This window comes from Girardinichthys multiradiatus, chromosome 19, assembly GCF_021462225.1.
Source record: "Girardinichthys multiradiatus isolate DD_20200921_A chromosome 19, DD_fGirMul_XY1, whole genome shotgun sequence".
NCBI lineage: Eukaryota > Metazoa > Chordata > Actinopteri > Cyprinodontiformes > Goodeidae > Girardinichthys > Girardinichthys multiradiatus.
The window spans coordinates 35,795,261-35,813,420 of NC_061811.1; the positions used below are offsets into that span (position 1 = coordinate 35,795,261).

The 18,160-nt window shown below is 39.8% G+C and overlaps 1 protein-coding gene across 4 annotated transcripts; it reads right to left on the reverse strand.

Annotated features, from left to right (window-relative positions):
* Positions 1 to 6,151: 6,151 nt before the first annotated feature.
* On the reverse strand, positions 6,152 to 16,996 carry bag5 (BCL2 associated athanogene 5). Of its 4 annotated transcripts, XM_047344857.1 has the most exons (5): positions 16,915 to 16,943; positions 16,547 to 16,596; positions 16,213 to 16,449; positions 12,211 to 13,107; positions 6,152 to 9,498 (listed from the first exon to the last, which is right to left on the reverse strand). In XM_047344857.1, exons 3-5 carry the CDS (start codon positions 16,242 to 16,244, stop codon positions 8,958 to 8,960), a joined length of 1,470 nt encoding a protein of 489 aa, XP_047200813.1. In that variant the 5' UTR covers positions 16,245 to 16,449; positions 16,547 to 16,596; positions 16,915 to 16,943; the 3' UTR covers positions 6,152 to 8,957. The 4 variants fall into 4 exon arrangements, with proteins under 4 accessions (XP_047200813.1, XP_047200814.1, XP_047200815.1 ...); XM_047344858.1 differs by lacking the exon at positions 16,547 to 16,596 and having other exon boundaries at positions 16,213 to 16,436; positions 16,661 to 16,996; XM_047344859.1 differs by lacking the exons at positions 16,213 to 16,449; positions 16,547 to 16,596 and having other exon boundaries at positions 16,661 to 16,996.
* Between the last annotated feature and the right edge of the window lie 1,164 nt (positions 16,997 to 18,160).

The window sequence follows — 18,160 nt, forward strand, 5'->3', positions numbered from 1 at the left end:
CCCCACCCAAAAATAAATCAACATAACAGTAAGCTTTAAAATCAACCGACTAAAATAATAAGCAATAAACTGGAATTCGTGAAGGTACGAGAAATGGACCAAAATTCTGTCTAAATCTAACCTCACATGATAGATCTAGAAAATGAAGACTTTGTAAGATTAAATATGTAGCTTTAACATTGACTTTAATATCTGTCAGGAAACCTTATGTGACGTTTAAACATTGTTTTTCTAAGAGGCTTCATACAAATAGTTATGGGTTGGATTTAACTTTTATTGCAGATAAATCCAATCTCGCTTTTTGTAGCCTTTTATGGAGGCTTCAGAATAGTTCAATCATGAGCCTTTCATTATCCACTTTTTCCTGTCATTCTTTAATAATACAAGTTGTTACTACAATGCCTTCAAAAAGTATTCACACCCCTCCGTGATTTATCGTATTACAGCCACAGACCTTGTTGTATTTGACGTGAAAGACCACCAAAAGTAATTGTGAAGCGGAAAGAAAGTGATACAAGATGTTCTCCCTTTTTATATATCAGTAAAGTGTGACGTGTCAGTTACATCTGAGTCTTTTGGGGTATATCTCTACCAGTTTGTATATCTATAAACTGACCTTCTTGTCTATTCTTGCTTGCAAAATAGCTCAAGCTCAGTCAGACTGGATGGAAAGCATCTGTGAACAAGATATGTCAATTTTTGCCAAAGATTTTCAAGTACATTTAGGTCTGAACTTTGACTGGACACGTGAATATGTTTTGAGCCTCTAGAAAGTTTATTTCCTGTACTTTCCTGTGCTGTATTTAGCACCATCTCTCTTCCCACAAAGCCTGATCCGTTTCTCTGTCCCTGCTAGAGAAAAGCATTCCTATATCATGATGCTGCCAGTATTATGTTTTATAGATGGAATGATGTGTTCAGAATTATGAGTGTTAATTTTCAACTCTAGACCATTTCTGAATTTAGCCAAAAAAGTTTAAGTTTTGTCTCATTTTAGCAGAGTTCTTCCTATATAGCTTGTTAAACTGCAAAACAAGACCTGTTTTCTTCTTTTTCACTTTTCTTTAGGGAAGAAAGCTGTGGATCTCTGCAGCTCCTCCAGAGTTAGCACGAGCCCCGTAACTACTTCTCTGATGGATGCTCTGTTCCTGGAGCTCTTTCAGAAGTTCAAATCTTCCGAAACTGTTTTATAACCCACCCGTGCTATAATTGTCTCCATAACCTGATCCCTGACCAGTTTGCTATGGTGATGCAATTTTTCTACTGAGATCACATTGCTCACAGGTGGACTCTAGTAAGTACTTATTTGACTTCTTAGGTCAATCGGTTGTACTGGAATTCATTTATTGAATACAACTGCATGGAACACTTCAGATTTGTATTCATTAGGTTGTAAACCATGCATCCTTTTACTTCCTACACACAAATTTGTGCTATTTTGTGTTGGTCTATTTAATAAATCCCAATACAATGCTTTGAATTTTGTAGTAGCAATGTGACAAAATAAAAAGGTTCATAAGGCATGAATACTTTTGCATGGCAGTTAGTGTAAGGAAAAAGACACAACATTCCTCAGGACTACATTCAGCTCAGTGTAGGAAAATCTGACCTTTAAACTGTTTGCTATGTGCAAATAAATATACTAAAGACCTGCCTTTAAATACCATCTGGATCTGAATGTTTTAACTAGTCTAGTGGACTCAGCTGACAAGTTTTGACTCTTAGTGAGAAAAACCCCCAAAACAAAACACTGGATTTTTTTACTTCGTATAAAATCTTTGAGAAATATGTTTGAAAATTGGTTCAGATTGATTCATTTAAATAAATGTATAGTCCAACCATGAAAATGTACAGGTGCATCTCAGTAAATTACAAGATGCGTTCCTTTGAGGCTTGTTTGTCAGATTAAAAATAACAACCTTCAAGTAGATATTAAACATACTTTTTATTAAGCTGAGATTTCTGTATTAAAAATTTTTTTATTGGTCTTTTGTTATATTCTGAGAAATCATGTTTCGAGAGCTGGAAGTGGAAAATCATCATAATTAGCATAAATAAAGACGTGAAAACATCATTCTGTGTAACTACTGTGGTTACTGTGTGTAGTTACTTAAATAAATGAACTTTTTAATATTCTAACTTGATATGAACCCGAATAAACATTCCATACTTTAAAATCACTGTTATTGGTAATAACAAACATTATAAGTAGGAAATCTTTGCAGTAAACTGAGGTACATAAAGATAGCCTCCAACATGATTTAATCTTAACTATTTCTTTCACATTATGTTACTTTTTTATACCCATCCATCCTGTCTTTTAAACTCTTTAGGAAGCACAGTGTATAAATCTGTTTTGCTGTATGGTTTGAGACGCTAAAATGCAACGTTATTATAGAGGATTTAAAAAAGGAAGGGCTACGAACAAGCATGAAGTAAACAGTGCATACTGTATCTGTAAAGGCAAGGGTAAAACGAAGCATCCTCTAGTTTCAGGATGATCCATGCAGGCTGCAGAGCCAGGCTGAATGGATCTTCCTGGTTAAGACCAGTAATCTGGTCTTGAGGTTGGATTTATATCCAACCTCAAGTTCACAAGAGCACACAGAAGCTTCCACACTGCCATTACTTATCAAACAAAGGTTAGGTTAAAATGAAAAAGCTTTTAGTACATCCAAATCATTTTTGAGCTTTTAGAGTCACATTAAGGAGCAGAAGTGTTTTTTCTGTCTGACTTTATCATAGTGGAGGAATTTTGGCTCACTCTTTTTGCCAATGTGGCTTTAGTTCATTGGGGTTTGCAGATGTTTGTTTCTGTACAGCATTTTAATCAGGTTTAGACCTTTACTAGGCTATTACAACACATTCATTCTTTACCTTATTGGCCATTCATTTGTAGACTTGCTGCTGGGTTTGTTTTGACCCAGTTTGGGCCAAGCTTCAGATGACTTTATATTCGACTCTAGAATATGGTATGCAGAGGGGTTTATGGTTGACTCAATAACTGCTCATTGCCTTGGTCCTGTGGTTAGAAAACCAGCCCACATGATCACCTCTCTACCTATATGCTTGATAATTGGGGCTGTTGAGGTGTTTGGTTTTCAACTAAACATGGTGCATTGCATGTCTAGTGTCTTCTGTTTAAAAGACATTGTTGCACAAGTCTCGTGCTTCATTTAAAAGTTTTGTTGCCAGATTTCTTTCAGAGAAAAGACAATTTCTCCCGGTCAGCCTCTCCAAACAAGCAATACTTTTTCAATATGCCTTTAACTGCCAGATGCAACAGGCTACCTGTGGCCTGTCACGCTGTTGAGTTTTTTTATTTAGCTGAGCACAGTATACATTTCGACAGGCATACACACTGACAGGCATTGTGATAATACACACCAGCATGCCCCAGACTAACAGGTAGCCAAAAACCCTACCGTTAAAGAGGCAGTCAAACTTGGCGATGAACAAGTGATTCGATCAGCAGTACCTGGATGCTACTTTCCCTCTAAAACCCTGGTCAATCAGAATGCAAACTTGGATTTTCATTCACATTGCCATTATTTGAAAACTAAGATGTAGCTATAGTAACATTGTTGAACCTGTTTGGTTTTTCTGTTTTTACTCATTTTAGAGCTTGAAATAAAAGAGGGTGTACTTTCTTTCTCCCATGACTGTTTTGTGAATTTGTCACAAAATAGTCAGTTTAGGCTGTGTGGGAGTTGGTTTGGTGTAGGAGAACATGGATTTGCCTCAACAACAACAACCAGGCGGGGTTATGGATGTGCTAGTTGGCTACACCCAAACAGGAAAAGCTAGGAGCTTTGATCCAAAAAGTGTTTGCAACAGAAACTTGAAGCAGATAAACGGAGTCTCATGACACGTGGTTTTACTGTGCACTGGGACAGAATTGGTTCTCAGTTGTTTTGGAAAAAACATCTGGAAATGTGACCCTTTGGTGTACATCCACCCTGTCAGCAACCAGACAAGGACAGGAAAACAAGAACTGCCAGATTATGAAGTCTGGTCAGCAAACAATATTTTGGGAGTATTAGAGCGCTCACATTTTTATTTATTTATTGATGAAGTCCATTAAAAACTGTTTTTTAGCAAACCACTGTGCACTTTAGCTATTTTTTCAAAAGATCAACTAGATCTACTCAAGACTACTACAGAAATAAATCAAATTAAAGAAAATGGATGGCTGCAAAAATGGAAACTAAAATGAAAGATATGGATATTTATGAAATTAAAAGAATGACACAAAGAAGAATACCACAGAAATTTATGGCAGAAATAAAAAATAATAATAATGTGAAAATGCATAAATAAACACTTGTCTAAAGAGGATAAACAATGCCAGAAGGTAAATAATTAATTATGAGTATATAATGGATGTAAAAAGTGTCCACACCCCAGTTAACAATGCCTGGTTTTTTTAACAAAACAACAATAAAATGACTATGGTGAATTGTTTTCTCACTTTTACATATTATCCTTGTTACATACGTGTGCACACTATTAGACTAATACTTCTCTTTGGTGAGTCCATCAGCATGATGCATTATGACTTGGCAATATTCGCCTACGTTTAATTAAAAAAGCAGATCATCTACCAGACTGTGATAGGTTTTTGGGTCAAATTAATTCCAACCACCTTGACAAAACTCCAAGTTATATCTGAAAGAAAATAATCCTAGAACATAATGCTGTCCTCAGTATGTTTCACTATGGGTCTGGGGATCTTTTGTGATGCACAGAGTATTCTTTGAGCTACACATCTCTTCATCAACATCATGGTATCTAATACTACTTTTGCCTCTGTATTGTGGTAGAGAATCATTATTAAGTTGTTGATTTTTTTTTGTATCTTTCCCTCGACTGATCGCGGTGCTCAGTAAAATCCTTTCGGATTCTTTGCAACTCGTCTGAAAACTATTGTTTCAGCTAAAGAATCCGAATAAGCAAATGTCAGAAAAATCCTACAGCACCTGAACTTCACTCCAGGTTAGTCAGATTCACTGTAACTAATAGCACGTGTGAACTGAGGAAGACTGAACGCATCAAAAGGACCTTCAACAAAGTATTAGATTAGGGGTGTGAACACTTATGCAACCAGGTTGTTGGACTTTTTTTAAAGTTATATACTTTTAAACAGATTTGTTTTTCAGTGCAATAATCTAACATTAAGAAGGTTGGGGGGGGGGGGGGGGGGGGGGGGGAGACAATAACTATGATAACTGTTTTTTTGTTTTTTTTACCATTTTGAAGCCACAACTCATGAAAACTGAGGTGTTCTACTACAAACTTGCACAAATAATCTGAGTTAATGTTGCATTCAAGTGCTGACCTCACATATAAAAAACAATGCTGCATTTATAATATTCATCTATACAATGGTTTGCAAAGGTATTCATACCACTGGAACCTTTTCACATTTTGTCAGTGTACTTTACTGGGATTTTATTTGATAGACCAACAAACAGTGGTGCATCATTGTGACAGAACCACAACCATCTTTTGCTACAATTGTGGCTGCAGATCGTTTGGGGTACTTCTCCACCAGCTTTAAACATTTCTAAACTTGCATTTTTACTAACTGTTCTTTGTCAAATAGCTGAAGGTCAGTTACATTGAATGGAGGACATCTGTGAACAGCAATTTTCAAGTGGCCACACACATTCTGAGTTGTATTTAATTCTGGACTTTGACTGGGCCATTCTAACGCATAAATATACTTTGATTTCAACTATTCCATTGGAGCTCTGGCTGTATGTTTATGGTCAGTGTCCTGCTGGAAGGTGAAGACCCACCCCAGTCTCAAGTCTTATGCAGCCTTTAAAAAGTTGTCATCCTGGATTGTCGTGTGTTTAGCTCCATCCATCTTCCCATCAAATTAATAATAATTAAATATATTAATAAATATAATAAGTAATCATCAAACAGATGCTCTATCCTTCCTGAAGAACAACATCCTCACAGGATGATGCTGCCACTAACGTGTTTCAACATAAGGATGGTGTTTTTTTTTCATTGTGGTGCTGGGCTATGCCACTCTGCCAAAAGACAACATTTGGAAGATGCGTAACCAACTGTAGTCTTGTCACATTCTCCCACGTAACCTGTACACTGGATTTAATTTAGAGGTATCAGAGTAAAGGGCATTAAATATGCATGCCACGCTGTTCAAATTTGCATTTGTTAGAAAAAACATTATCACCAAGTATCTTTTTTTAATCCACTTCACAATTGTGTGCTATTGTGTTGCTCTGTATCATAAAAACACAATAAAATATCTTGAAGTTTGTCGCTGTGAGAAAATCTGAAAAGGTTCATGGGGTATGAATACTTTTACAAGACACTACCTTTTTGCGACACTCCTGCTATTTTAAACCAATTGGCTGATACCTAGAAAAGACCTCATAACCAGGCTAGAATTGTTTCATCAACTGAGTTATTAACTATAAAGGAAGTTTAATAAACTGAATTTGACTGCACTGGTTGATACCTAGGATCAATTGGAATGTATGTCCTTGACCTGGAATCTGACCTTATGATTGGACTGAGTGTAAAGTGCCTTGAGATGTCTTGTTGTGAATTGCTGCTATATAAATAAACTGAACTGAAATTGAACTGATTTAAGGTCAACTATGAATGATAACTGGTTGTAGGTAGATTACTGAGCTCCAGCTGGTGCTGTTTCCAGACTGAGAACGTGACTCATATAGTTGCCTGATTAGAATGTTATCAGTCTGATTTAGTAAAAATAATGACTGGAAATTTATTAAGAAATAAATATGCAGACCAGTGCACACATCCTCTGATAAGGGTCAAGGTACTCTGTACATAAAACGCATTCAGTACTTGGTGTCCTATTCTAGTGCATTGATGCATATCATAAAGGATGCCTTCTATTTTTGCTGAACTAAAACACTGTCTCACACAAAACTGATGGGTAAAAGGCTGAAAAGTAAAAGGCACAGAGATTCAGATTTCCCTCCATCAATCTCCAACAGCAGTGACAGCAGCAGCTCAGACAGGTTTCTAGAAGGCTCTGTCGACTGTGATCTTCATCACTGCCTCACTGCGCAGGAACCTCCTGTCGAACCCACGAGCTTCAGCCTTGACAAGCCAGTCCTTCAGGTATCATTGCCTCAGCCTCTTTCTGTCCAATTCTCATAAAAGGCTTCAGTCACTCTCCTCCGTCAACAGAAAGTAATGGGTAGAAACAGACAGAAGAAAAGCCATGGAAGCAGCAACACCTAAATATCACGTTGCTTCTCCTGAACCTCTCTTCTCCTGAAAAAATTCATATCTGATCTATTTTTAGCCTTGTGTGATCACAAAACAGTCAGGACTAACATCTGAAAACAGACCAGTGCAGATGCAGTGAAAGCTGAAGTCATCCATCTCTTGCCCACACTCTTTTGTCCTGCTCAGTTTAAAAAAAAAAAAAAAAACATTCATTCATTCATGGCTTCCAAATCACCTTCAAATAGGTTTTAATTTCTTCCTCGTCAATTATGAAGCCATTTCAGGGGGAGCTTGGTGCTACTGCAGGCTTGGGGCAAATACTCAACAATCAAGATCTAAGACTGGAGACTAGAGGGTCATAGAGAGGTCGGTGAACGGAAACAGACTATTCTCAGCTTGACCCGCCCTGACCGGTGACTCTGGAAACTAAAATAAACCCGATCTTTTAACAATAGGTCAAGGCACCACACCCGAACCCTACCAGGTCTAATACCATTCTTTGGTGTGGAATTTATTACTGAATGAAGTAGCTTCAAAGCTACCAATTTTATGAATCAGGGGTCAGAAGAAGCACCAAGACCTAAGAAGCTTTCATTCAGGCTGGGAGAGAACAAGACCTGAACTGATAACATGAAGGTTTAACAGCAATGCTGCTCTGTTTCATCCATTTGAACTTTGAACCTGATACTGTTATGGAACATGTTGAATCGGAAATGCTGACAGCCCTTTTGACATTTCTGATTTATTCGCTAGGGAATACATACAAACACCTTTCCTTTAGTAATTCTTGTCATGCTAATCGCTAATATAAGATACTAAAGATGGATTAAAAAAGTGCGTCTTTGCTGTTGTGTGTGGTGTCGCCTTGGCTCCTAAAAAAACAATAACCTAATTTTTCCAGCCTTCTTGGCGTGAAGAAGAAAATATTTTGAATACTTTTATTATATCTTCCTATATTATAGCTCATGGGGAGAAATGAGAATCGGTCTAAATCTGGAGCGGCAGGTCACGCCTCTCTAAAAGTCAGGGATCAGAAATTGGCCACAAAATTCTGATCCATGCGTCTTTACCGGAGAATGGCCTCAGTTAAGTAAACCAATCTCCCACTTTGTAATTCCATCTGTTTGAACACAGATTTAATTAAATCCATGTGCTTTCCAGCAATCTGACCTCCTGTAGGAAACGCAGTAAAATCAAAGTAAATTGCTTCAGGTCTGGTAGTTGTAGTCGCACAGAATAAGCCACACCTCCCGCTAGTAGCGTATGATCTCCATTAGCAACTGACAGGCAAGTTAATCAAAGAGGCCACTGCTTTACAATCACTCATCCCGAGCACTTTATCAATATGAAGTGCAGTCTGGAGGAGAGGACAACAAGCATTATTCAGTGCTTTGGCTGCCGACTTCTACTACCACACGCCAAACACAATGACAGCAAAAAGCAACACACACACACACACACACCTGGAAAATCTTTGAAGAGCACACAAAAATACGTGTCGAAACGTGTTTCACAAAAGGAGTTCTGTGATTTTCTGATGGGCTGGCCTTGACTACCACAAAGAGACAAAAAAAAAAGCTCTGCTGCAGTGGATTCTGGGTATTTTAGGCAATATTTACAGCTGACGGAATGATGACACACCAGTTTCTATCAGTACTAGCTTTAGCTCCTTTTGTTCCTACAGAAAGGTCCTACCCAATCTGGTTTTCAGTTAATCAGTACTCCCACTCATCTGTCTTCATGTCTAGGTAGTTGAGAATGTTCTGGGCAAACTTCACTGCCTGTTTTCTTGCCGCCTTAGTCGACTCATCACCCTGTGGATCCACGGCGTCCAGCGCCAGCAGCTGTTTTGTCAGCATTTCTTCCAGGATAATGTAGCTCTTGTCAGCCCGCTTCCCATCAAAACCCAGTACTTGGGCCTGTAGGTCAGACAGGCTCCCCAGGACCAGCCACACGGCCCGATGCGATGGGTGCTCATCAGGGCCCGGGTGACGAGAGGCTAAGGCCTCACGTAGGTCCAGGAAGGTGATGACGGCCTGGACCTCTACCACAGCACGGCGGCGGGCCTCTCTGATGCATGGGTTTTTGGCTGTGTCCACCTGGTCCAGGTGGGTGAGAAGGCTCTGCAGTTCAGCTTTGGGCCTGAAGCTGAGGTCGCCCATCAAGCAGTAACGCAGAACGCCTTCTCGCAAGTGGGAGACGTGAGCTCGCACAGCTTCGATCTCACGGATAGAGTTGTTCTGCGCCAAATCGTACCTACAGAAACAAACACAGGTTGACTGTGCTGAGCACTCCCTCGTATCATCACTGAAGGCTGACAATCTAGCAGGAACCATTCTGATGTCTAAATACAGTACACAGCAAAGGAAGTAATGCATGTTGAGTTTTTTTACATTTTGTCATATTATAAACACATGTCAGTGTGAATCATTAGGATTCATGTGATAGACCAACACAAGGTATTGTAAAAATGCAAAGAGGAAAAAAAAATTACTTTCAAACTTTTTTTACGAATAAAAATACTAAAGTGTGGTAGTCATTTTTATTCTGCTCCCCTGGGAAAATAATGTGTAGAACAATCTTTTGCTGGGGTATGTGTCTACCACCCTTGAACATCTAGAGACTGAAATGTTTGCCGATTCTTTGTAACAAAATAGATCAAGCTCAGTCAGAATGGATGCAGAGCGTCTGTGACAATCATATTTAAAGTCTGGCCACAAAGGACTAAATTTGATTATTTCCAGACTGTGACTAGGGCATTCCAACACATGAAGATGCTGTGATATAAACCGTCCAGTTGTAGCCCTGGGTTTATGTTTAGGGTCACTGAACGACCTATTCCTGGTTTACTAATGACCTCTTGGCTGCTTCTCTCATTCATGCTGTCCTTGCCTAGTCTGTCAGATTAAGTAGATGGCTGCATCTCAGTAGGTTAGCAGTTGTCAGATGCTCTTCAGATGATGGGTTAAACAATGCTCTCTGAAATGTTCTAAGCTTCAGATTTCTTAGCTGACCCTGCTTTAAACTTATAAATTATAAAACTTTGTGATGCTTGTTTTTTTTTAACTAGTGTTCTCTAATCAAGCTTTGAGGTCTTCACAACATTTATTTAAACTACGACTGCAACTAACCATTATTTTGCAAATTGATTAAGCTGTCGGCCATTTTTCCGATTAATCCATTAATAAATCGGACAGCAACAGGTGCTTAATAGGAGTTCTTGAGGAACTCCTATTTCTCAAGAACTCCTACTTGAGGAGTTCTGAGAAGGTTTTTTTATTTAAAATGAAAAATGTATATACACTGCTCAAAAAAATAAAGGGAACACTTAAACAACACAATATAATTCCAAGTAAATCAAACTTCTGGCCTTCAACAGGGGGAAATCTTTGGCGATTAGCAAGACTCATTCAATAAAGGAGTGGTTCTGCAGGTGGGGACCACAGACCACTTCTCAGTACCTATGCTTTCTGGCTGATGTTTTGGTCACTTTTGAATGTTGGTGGTGCTTTCACACTCGTGGTAGCATGAGATGGACTCTACAACCCACACAAGTGGCTCAGGTAGTGCAGCTCATCCAGGATGGCACATCAATGCGAGCTGTGGCAAGAAGGTTTGCTGTGTCTGTCAGCGTAGTGTCCAGAGCCTGGAGGCGCTACCAGGAGACAGGCCAGTACACCAGGAGACGTGGAGGAGGTCGTAGGAGGGCAACAACCCAGCAGCAGGACCACTACCTCCACCTTTGTGCAAGGAGGAACAGGAGGAGCACTGCCAGAGCCCTGCAAAATGACCTCCAGCACTTTAATTTTGTGTGTGACTCCAAATCCAAGCCTCCATCGGTTAATAAATTTGATTTCCATTGATGATTTTTGTGGGAATTTGTTGTCAGCACATTCAACTTTGTACAGAACAAAGTATTCAATGAGAATATTTCATTCATTCAGATCTAGGATGTGTTATTTGAGTGGTCCCTTTAGTTTTTTGAGCAGTGTAAATACTGTACAATGTGGCCCAATTACTGCTTTAGGTTATTCTTTCAGCAAATGGCATGTTTTAGAGTCTGTATACTCTAAAACATGCCAGCTGACAATTATTTCATTAATCAATCAATCACAATTATTCTGATTGTTTCAGCCCTCATTTAAACTGTAATTAAACACACAGTTGAACTCTGTACTATTTAAGAGACTCCTGAAGGTCATTAGCACTGGATTTTATTCAGAGTCATCAGAGTAAACGAGCTGAATAGAAATGCATTTAAACACGTTTAAAATGTATATGTATAACTTTCCTTCCACTTCTTGCTACTTTGTGTTGGTTTATCACATAAAATCCAATGAAATACACTGATGTATTGTTGACAAAACCATCATCCATCCAAACGCTCAAATAAGCACTAACCTGGGAAAACCGAAACTGGTCTCTGGAGGTCTTCATAGTTTCCCTTTGGTGTTATTATACTATCCATCAAACAAAAATATTTGGTATTTTTTGAAAACTAAAAACGGGAATAAATTGTGTATTTTTTATTTATTATTTAAATGTTGAGGACAATTCTGACAAGGAACATGCAGCAAAAACAAAAGGGTGGCCTCAGACATCTGAACGGGACAAACTGATATATTTGTTTTACATATCTTGTTACTTTTAACTTAAATGATATTTTATTAGCGCAGGAAAATTACTGCTCTCTCTTTAACCCCTTGTAGACTTCTTTCACAAATTCTGGTCAAACCACAACAAAGTCAAGGTGATGTATGGATACCAGCACTGCCTGTTTGAAGCATATTTATGCCACAAATTACACCTGATTATTCAAATTTACATTCTAAATAACTAGATTTTAATTTACAATCTGACTGACTGCAAGAACAAAATGAATTCTGTACGTAACTAAATAAATTCTGCAGTAAGGGGTTAATAATAATAACGATAATAATAGTTTTGTTGTAGTAAACTCAGATATACCTGCGAGTGTCATCCCCCTCTCCCTCCAGGTCCAGGTGTTTTAGGAGCCCGTTTATTTCCTCCACAACCTGTTTCCTGTAATTTCGGATTGTTGCGTTCCCGGAGACATCCAGGGCATCCAGCTCTACCTGCAGCTCCGTGAGGATGCGAGACAGGTGCGCGCAGCTGTCCCTTCCACTCAGCCCCATCAGCAAAGCTAAAAGCTGACTGCGAGCCATGCTCACCTTCACCATGACCTGGTTGATGCAGTTAACAGCTTCGTGGGTGTCCCCTGACAGGGGTAAAGAGAGGGTCTGCTGTGGCGTACGGCCTTCTAGCACATCCTGCACGGCGCACAGTCGTGTGAGTGCTCGGTAGCGCGCTTTGCGGAGTGGCACCCTTCCCTCAGTCTTGATCTGAGTGAGCCTTAGAATGAGCTCCTGAAGGGCGTCCACCAGCTCGTCATTTATCTCTGCCACCCCACCGGCTCGTTGTGGTGCCACCACCCGCTCATCCACCAGCTGCCGCGCAGCAATGCTCAGCTCTTCAATGGCCAGGCGGGATGGATGGGAGGCGTTCTCCTCCAGATATCGCAGGAGACCCTCCACCTCTTGCGCAGCCCTCTTGCGTGCTCCTTGCAGCTCCAGTTTACCCTCCGTGTCCACCTGGTCCACCTGCAACAGTAGCTGAGTCAGCTCGCGTTCCATTCGCTTGTATTCTCGATCATTCTGCAGGCCGCTGAAGGTGCAGACCTGCGGCCCCAGAGATGAGACCTCTTTCTGGACCTCATACAGTCTCATCATCGCAGGGTGTTGCGGATGGTAGGGCTGCTGCTGCTGCTCCATTGGATGCTGCTGCTGGTCCTGTGGACCGCCATGGTCCATCCTTTTTCCACCATCAAAAGGTTTCCCGAAGAGACTGGAAAAAAACACAAGGAACACAGATTGATTAGCAACCAGGACTAAACCAGAGTAGACACTGAACTATGCCAAAGGTTTCCCTTCATATTGTTAAGCCGATGAATTAGACCGATGACTAATTAAGTAACCAAATATCATCAACTAAACTTTAAAATTAGAGTAGAGACCTTAATTGGACAATTTTGGATTATTCCAGCTGGATTTCTGACCTCTCTCCTGGATAGAAATGGGTGAGATCAGTTTAATGAGCTGGTTTCAGGGCACAGCTTTTAAGCATAGTTTACAAATCTTTAATAAAGTTGAGGTTGGAGGTTTGGGATGCCAGTTCTAGAAGATGGGTTTATCCAGTGGAAAACCAGTTTGTGTGTTTGGGATCATTGTCCTGTTGGAAAACCAATTCTATCCTGACCCAAACGGTTTCCCTCAGAAAAAAAAGGAACATGGTTAGGATGTTTAGAAAAATAACAGAAACAACCGAGGCTAAAGTCTGTTTAAACTGAAACCTGCTGATACATTGGTGTCCATGTCCACAGTAAAGCAAGTATTACACTGACACCTGGGGGGGGGCTAACCAAGAAATAAGCCCCTCAGCTGTTGAGCTTGGTCCCTTTAAGATCAACATCTGCCCACACAGCCGAGCCAGGTGCCTTCTGTGAAACGTTTTAGGGTCACAGGAGACAGCATGGCTACAACGCCAAGAAGTATGTTTGGAGGAGAGGCTTTCAAACTGAACAGCAATGTAACTTTTAGTATGGTGTCCATGCTGTTTGACAGCCAGTGGAACTGGCCAAAGAGGAGGGAATAATAAAGAACAACTACCAGTCCTTTAACTTGCTAATTCAGCAGCTAGAGTGTTGAAACTTGGACATAATTTGGTGTTTTAAAAGCAAAATGATTCCAAACACACGTCATACCTGAATGTAGCGTAGATTAAGAAAGCTACCATTGGAACGGCCCTGACCTGAGCCATACTGAAAACCTGTTGACTGAGTTTAAAAACCGGCACTGCACCAAGAAAACAACCAATTCTGCCAAAAAGAGAGCTCAAATAAGACCGACCAGAATTACCACAACGAGTTTAGAGGAAATTCCCAAAACACTGAGAATTCTGCACCTAATTTTGCTTTTAAATTTCTTAAGTTGCTTGCTGCATGGTCATTCTACCCTGAAAGACAATGATTATAATCATATTAATGTCTGTCTCTACTTGCTCTCAATTTATTTAGCATTTTATACTATATAGTATTTTATAGAGATTAATCATTTATTTGAATTTTGAAGCCATTTTTAACTTCTGTACTTTACTGATAAATCAGCCCCAAACTAACATTAACCTGCTAGACTACAGCAAATCTGGGGGTATGCTGGTATAACAAAAGCTAAACTACAGTGCCTTCAAAAGTATTCAAAGACCTTTAAGTTTTCCACATGTCACATTACAACAACAAACTTTAATATATTTTTTGGGGCAGTTTTTTGATAGACCCTCATAAATTAATGCATATTAATGAACAAAAAAATATATGTAGCTCCCTTTAATCTCGTGCTCCTAACCTTCAGAAGTCATGCAATTAATAAATAGTCCACTTGTTTGTAATTTATGTGGATATAAATTCAGCTCACAGAGCAATCCAGTCATCTGAAAATGGAAAGAGTGTGGTACAACGGCTAGCAAGACATGACTGTCCACCTAAATGGACAGGCGGAGAAAGCAGGAGAATTATCTGAGTGGCAGCCAAGAGGCCCATGGTCACTTTGGAGGAGCTGCAGAGATACACACCTCAGGAGGGAGAATCTGTTGTCAGGACAGCGATTATTTATGCATTGTAGGCCTGCAAATTATATTTAACATATAATGCGAAAATAAAATCACTGTTTGCAATACTAATATTGCAAGGGACGCATTGGAATACTATTATTAGGAATAATATCTGTTGGCCGTTACAATCCCAGTGTCAGAATATTACGCTTTTCATGTAAAAAAAAAAATGTTGAGCCAGTTGGAAACAGTCATCTACGTCTGTTACAGCGGATAGTGCCTGAGGTGACAGAGAGAGGTGAAAGCATTGTAATAAAATATGAGAAAGGAAGAGTGTAGAAAATGTGGATTTGAGAAAACGAATGTTGCCATAATAATATTTAACAATATCACCAATAAGATTTTATATCCTGCTGTGCTAGTGTACTCCACAAACCTAGTCTTTATGGTAGGGCGGCATAAATAAAGCATTTGATAACAGAAAGTCAAAAGAAGTTCTGTTTTTAATTTGCCTGAAGTTATGTGGGGGAGAGGTCTCCAACCCTGGTCCTCGGGGCCCACTGTCCTGCATGTTTGAGGTGATCCCCTGCTGCTGCATATCTGACTTAAATTAATGGATAACTGACAGGCTTCTGCAGCGCTTGATTGCATATTGAGGGACAGAAAACGTGGTTCTAATAGGAGAGTACACTATGAGACACGCTGTCATCATCAGCCCATATGCTGAAGAATCCACTTTCATTGTTCTATAAAATAGGTGTGATCCACAATAAAATAAAAAGACTATCCACAGCATGATGCATGTTGGAGTAAATATTTAGAAGTCTATTATGTAAGAGGGCGAGGGGATGGGCATTTTCAGAATAGTGGAGGATCACATGTCACACCAAAGCTTCCAAACCCAAATATTTAATAGCATGAGCTCAAGAACAACCAATCCAGCATGGAAAACGTCTCCCCCCTACTTCTACGGCATTCCAGACCAGAAAAACAACTCATGTGTAGATGTGAACGATAATATTGTCATCCAAAAATAGGTTTGGTAGTGGCAACCAGTGCCTCCTTGTAATAGGTCACCCAGCATAAAGGCTTACATGGCCACAGGTAATATGCAATCCACCACCTTCTGCCGAAACCTCCACCAAGCGCCATGCCCACCACCAGGCTTCCTGCACCGGTCCTGCTGCACGGCATTGCGCATTATACCACTACGATATACGCCGATCGCCCGGCTGGTTGCTAAGGGATCAGGAACCAGCACACACACCTCGAAGCCTCTCCAGATGCTGTCAGCTGCATCACCGCTCACACACCGACACATCACACTCCATCGTTTGCTCTCACCTCTTCAACACGCCGAAAACATTCGCGCACATTTTCGCGGAGCTCTGTTTCCATCAGCCAGGTCAGTCTGCAAAAAAAGGGCATCCAAGCGTGCAGAGACGAAAGCAGGATTTAAGCTTCCGGCCGGGTCAGCTTCTCCACCGACTCTTCTTCTCCCCCTGACTGGCTGACTGCGGTCGGACTGGTGTCGCCCCTCCCACGACAGAAACCACGGTCTTCATTCACTGTGATTTAAAACTACTTACTTTAAAAATAAAATTTAACTAAAGCATACACACTGTTTAAATTGAGGAGTTAAACCTGGAAAGCACCGAAAAAAGAATAGCTTCCATACTGTGTTAAAGTCATTGTGTCAGTGCCGATGATCACCTGACTCTGCCCCACCTGCTGAAACAAAAACGTTTTTTTAGTCCTAAAATATCACCCCAATCTACCAGCTTCCCCTTACCTGCATAACCAGCGTACAGCCATCTGAACTGCTGAGGGAAAGAACGCCCCTCTGCTGTTTAAAGCTTAGCATTAGCCTAACTAGCTACCTTCTAGCAGTTACTTTCCTGCTCAGCTATATGAACTTACACGGAGTTAGACTATTCTCAATAATGCTTTTCTATGGCAATTTCCCTAAGTTGCCTAAGTGATTAAATACACACTTTATGAATAAATATATATATATATATAAAGGATATAAATTATTTTACATACTGATAAAAGTACAAAAAAGTACCGACTTTCTGTTGAGCGGCTCTACGATTTTCTAACCATGTGTAAGTTTTTGTTGTCCAACATTTGGTGCGCTCCATTTACTACCTTAGTCTTAAGTAGTAGGCATCTGGTCAAGGGGCTTCTATTATATGGGTGTGCGCTGGGGAAGTTTTCGAACGTACCCATCCACCCCTTTGTGTTTACGTGCCCAAACACAGAAACTGGTATTTTAACGAAATACCCTCCCCGTATCCGTCCTACCTCGAGTTACCGTACATGCGCAGATCTAAGTGACGTCACCCTGAATGCTTGTTGGCTCTTCATGAAAGTGTCCTACTGGTGGAAGTGTTGCTTTTTTTACTTTATATCTCCTATTTGCATTTTATGTTGTAGTAAATTTTAATTACGGTTAGTCTGACAAGCAGCTTTAGTTATAAAAAAAAAAAAAAAACAGAGGACTCTGGCTGTATGACGTCAAACCTGCATCATCACGATGCTGCACTTCTAAACATTAGGGATGTCAATCTCCAAACTGGAACTAAACCCAGAACGCTGAAAACATTATAACGTATATTAAACATCATATCTTCCTTTTTGTGCTGATGTCATGATGACTACTTAAATGTTCGGTGGGTGTGTTCACTAATTAACTGATTATTTGTTCATTTATCCGTTTTATTTTACAGACGCAACGGGACCTTTGTGATTTTGATCGTGCCTGATGTGAAGACGTTCACACAACATATGTTTGCAAAAAATAAATAAATAAAATAACATTATTCTGTTTTGATTTAATTATTAGTTCTATAGAGCTTAAAGTTTGGTCGGATAGTTTTTCTTATTACATTGTGTCCTATTGTATTTGCACATCTGTCGATCAGGATATCCTACCTTTTATTCAAACATCAACAGAATGTTATTCAGACTGATATGTGCTACCTTACCTTTGAATTATGGAGGCATGTTATGATCGTGTTAATATGTGCATCAAGGTGTGCTACCCATACATAAAAAGTAGGATGTACTCATAAGGGGTTTTAATCCCTTACATGTGCTTTTCAAGTATTTTATACGGCAGGATATTCAGATAAAGTGTTTTAGTTGTTTTAGTTTACTGATGCGTGCTACCAGTGTATTTTCTAAAGGTAGGACATTCTGATATTGCTTTAAAAAATGGGATATAGGCAATTAACCATTGCAAACTTTATAAAAGTAGTTTTATCCCATGGGTTGTTTAAATGCTATC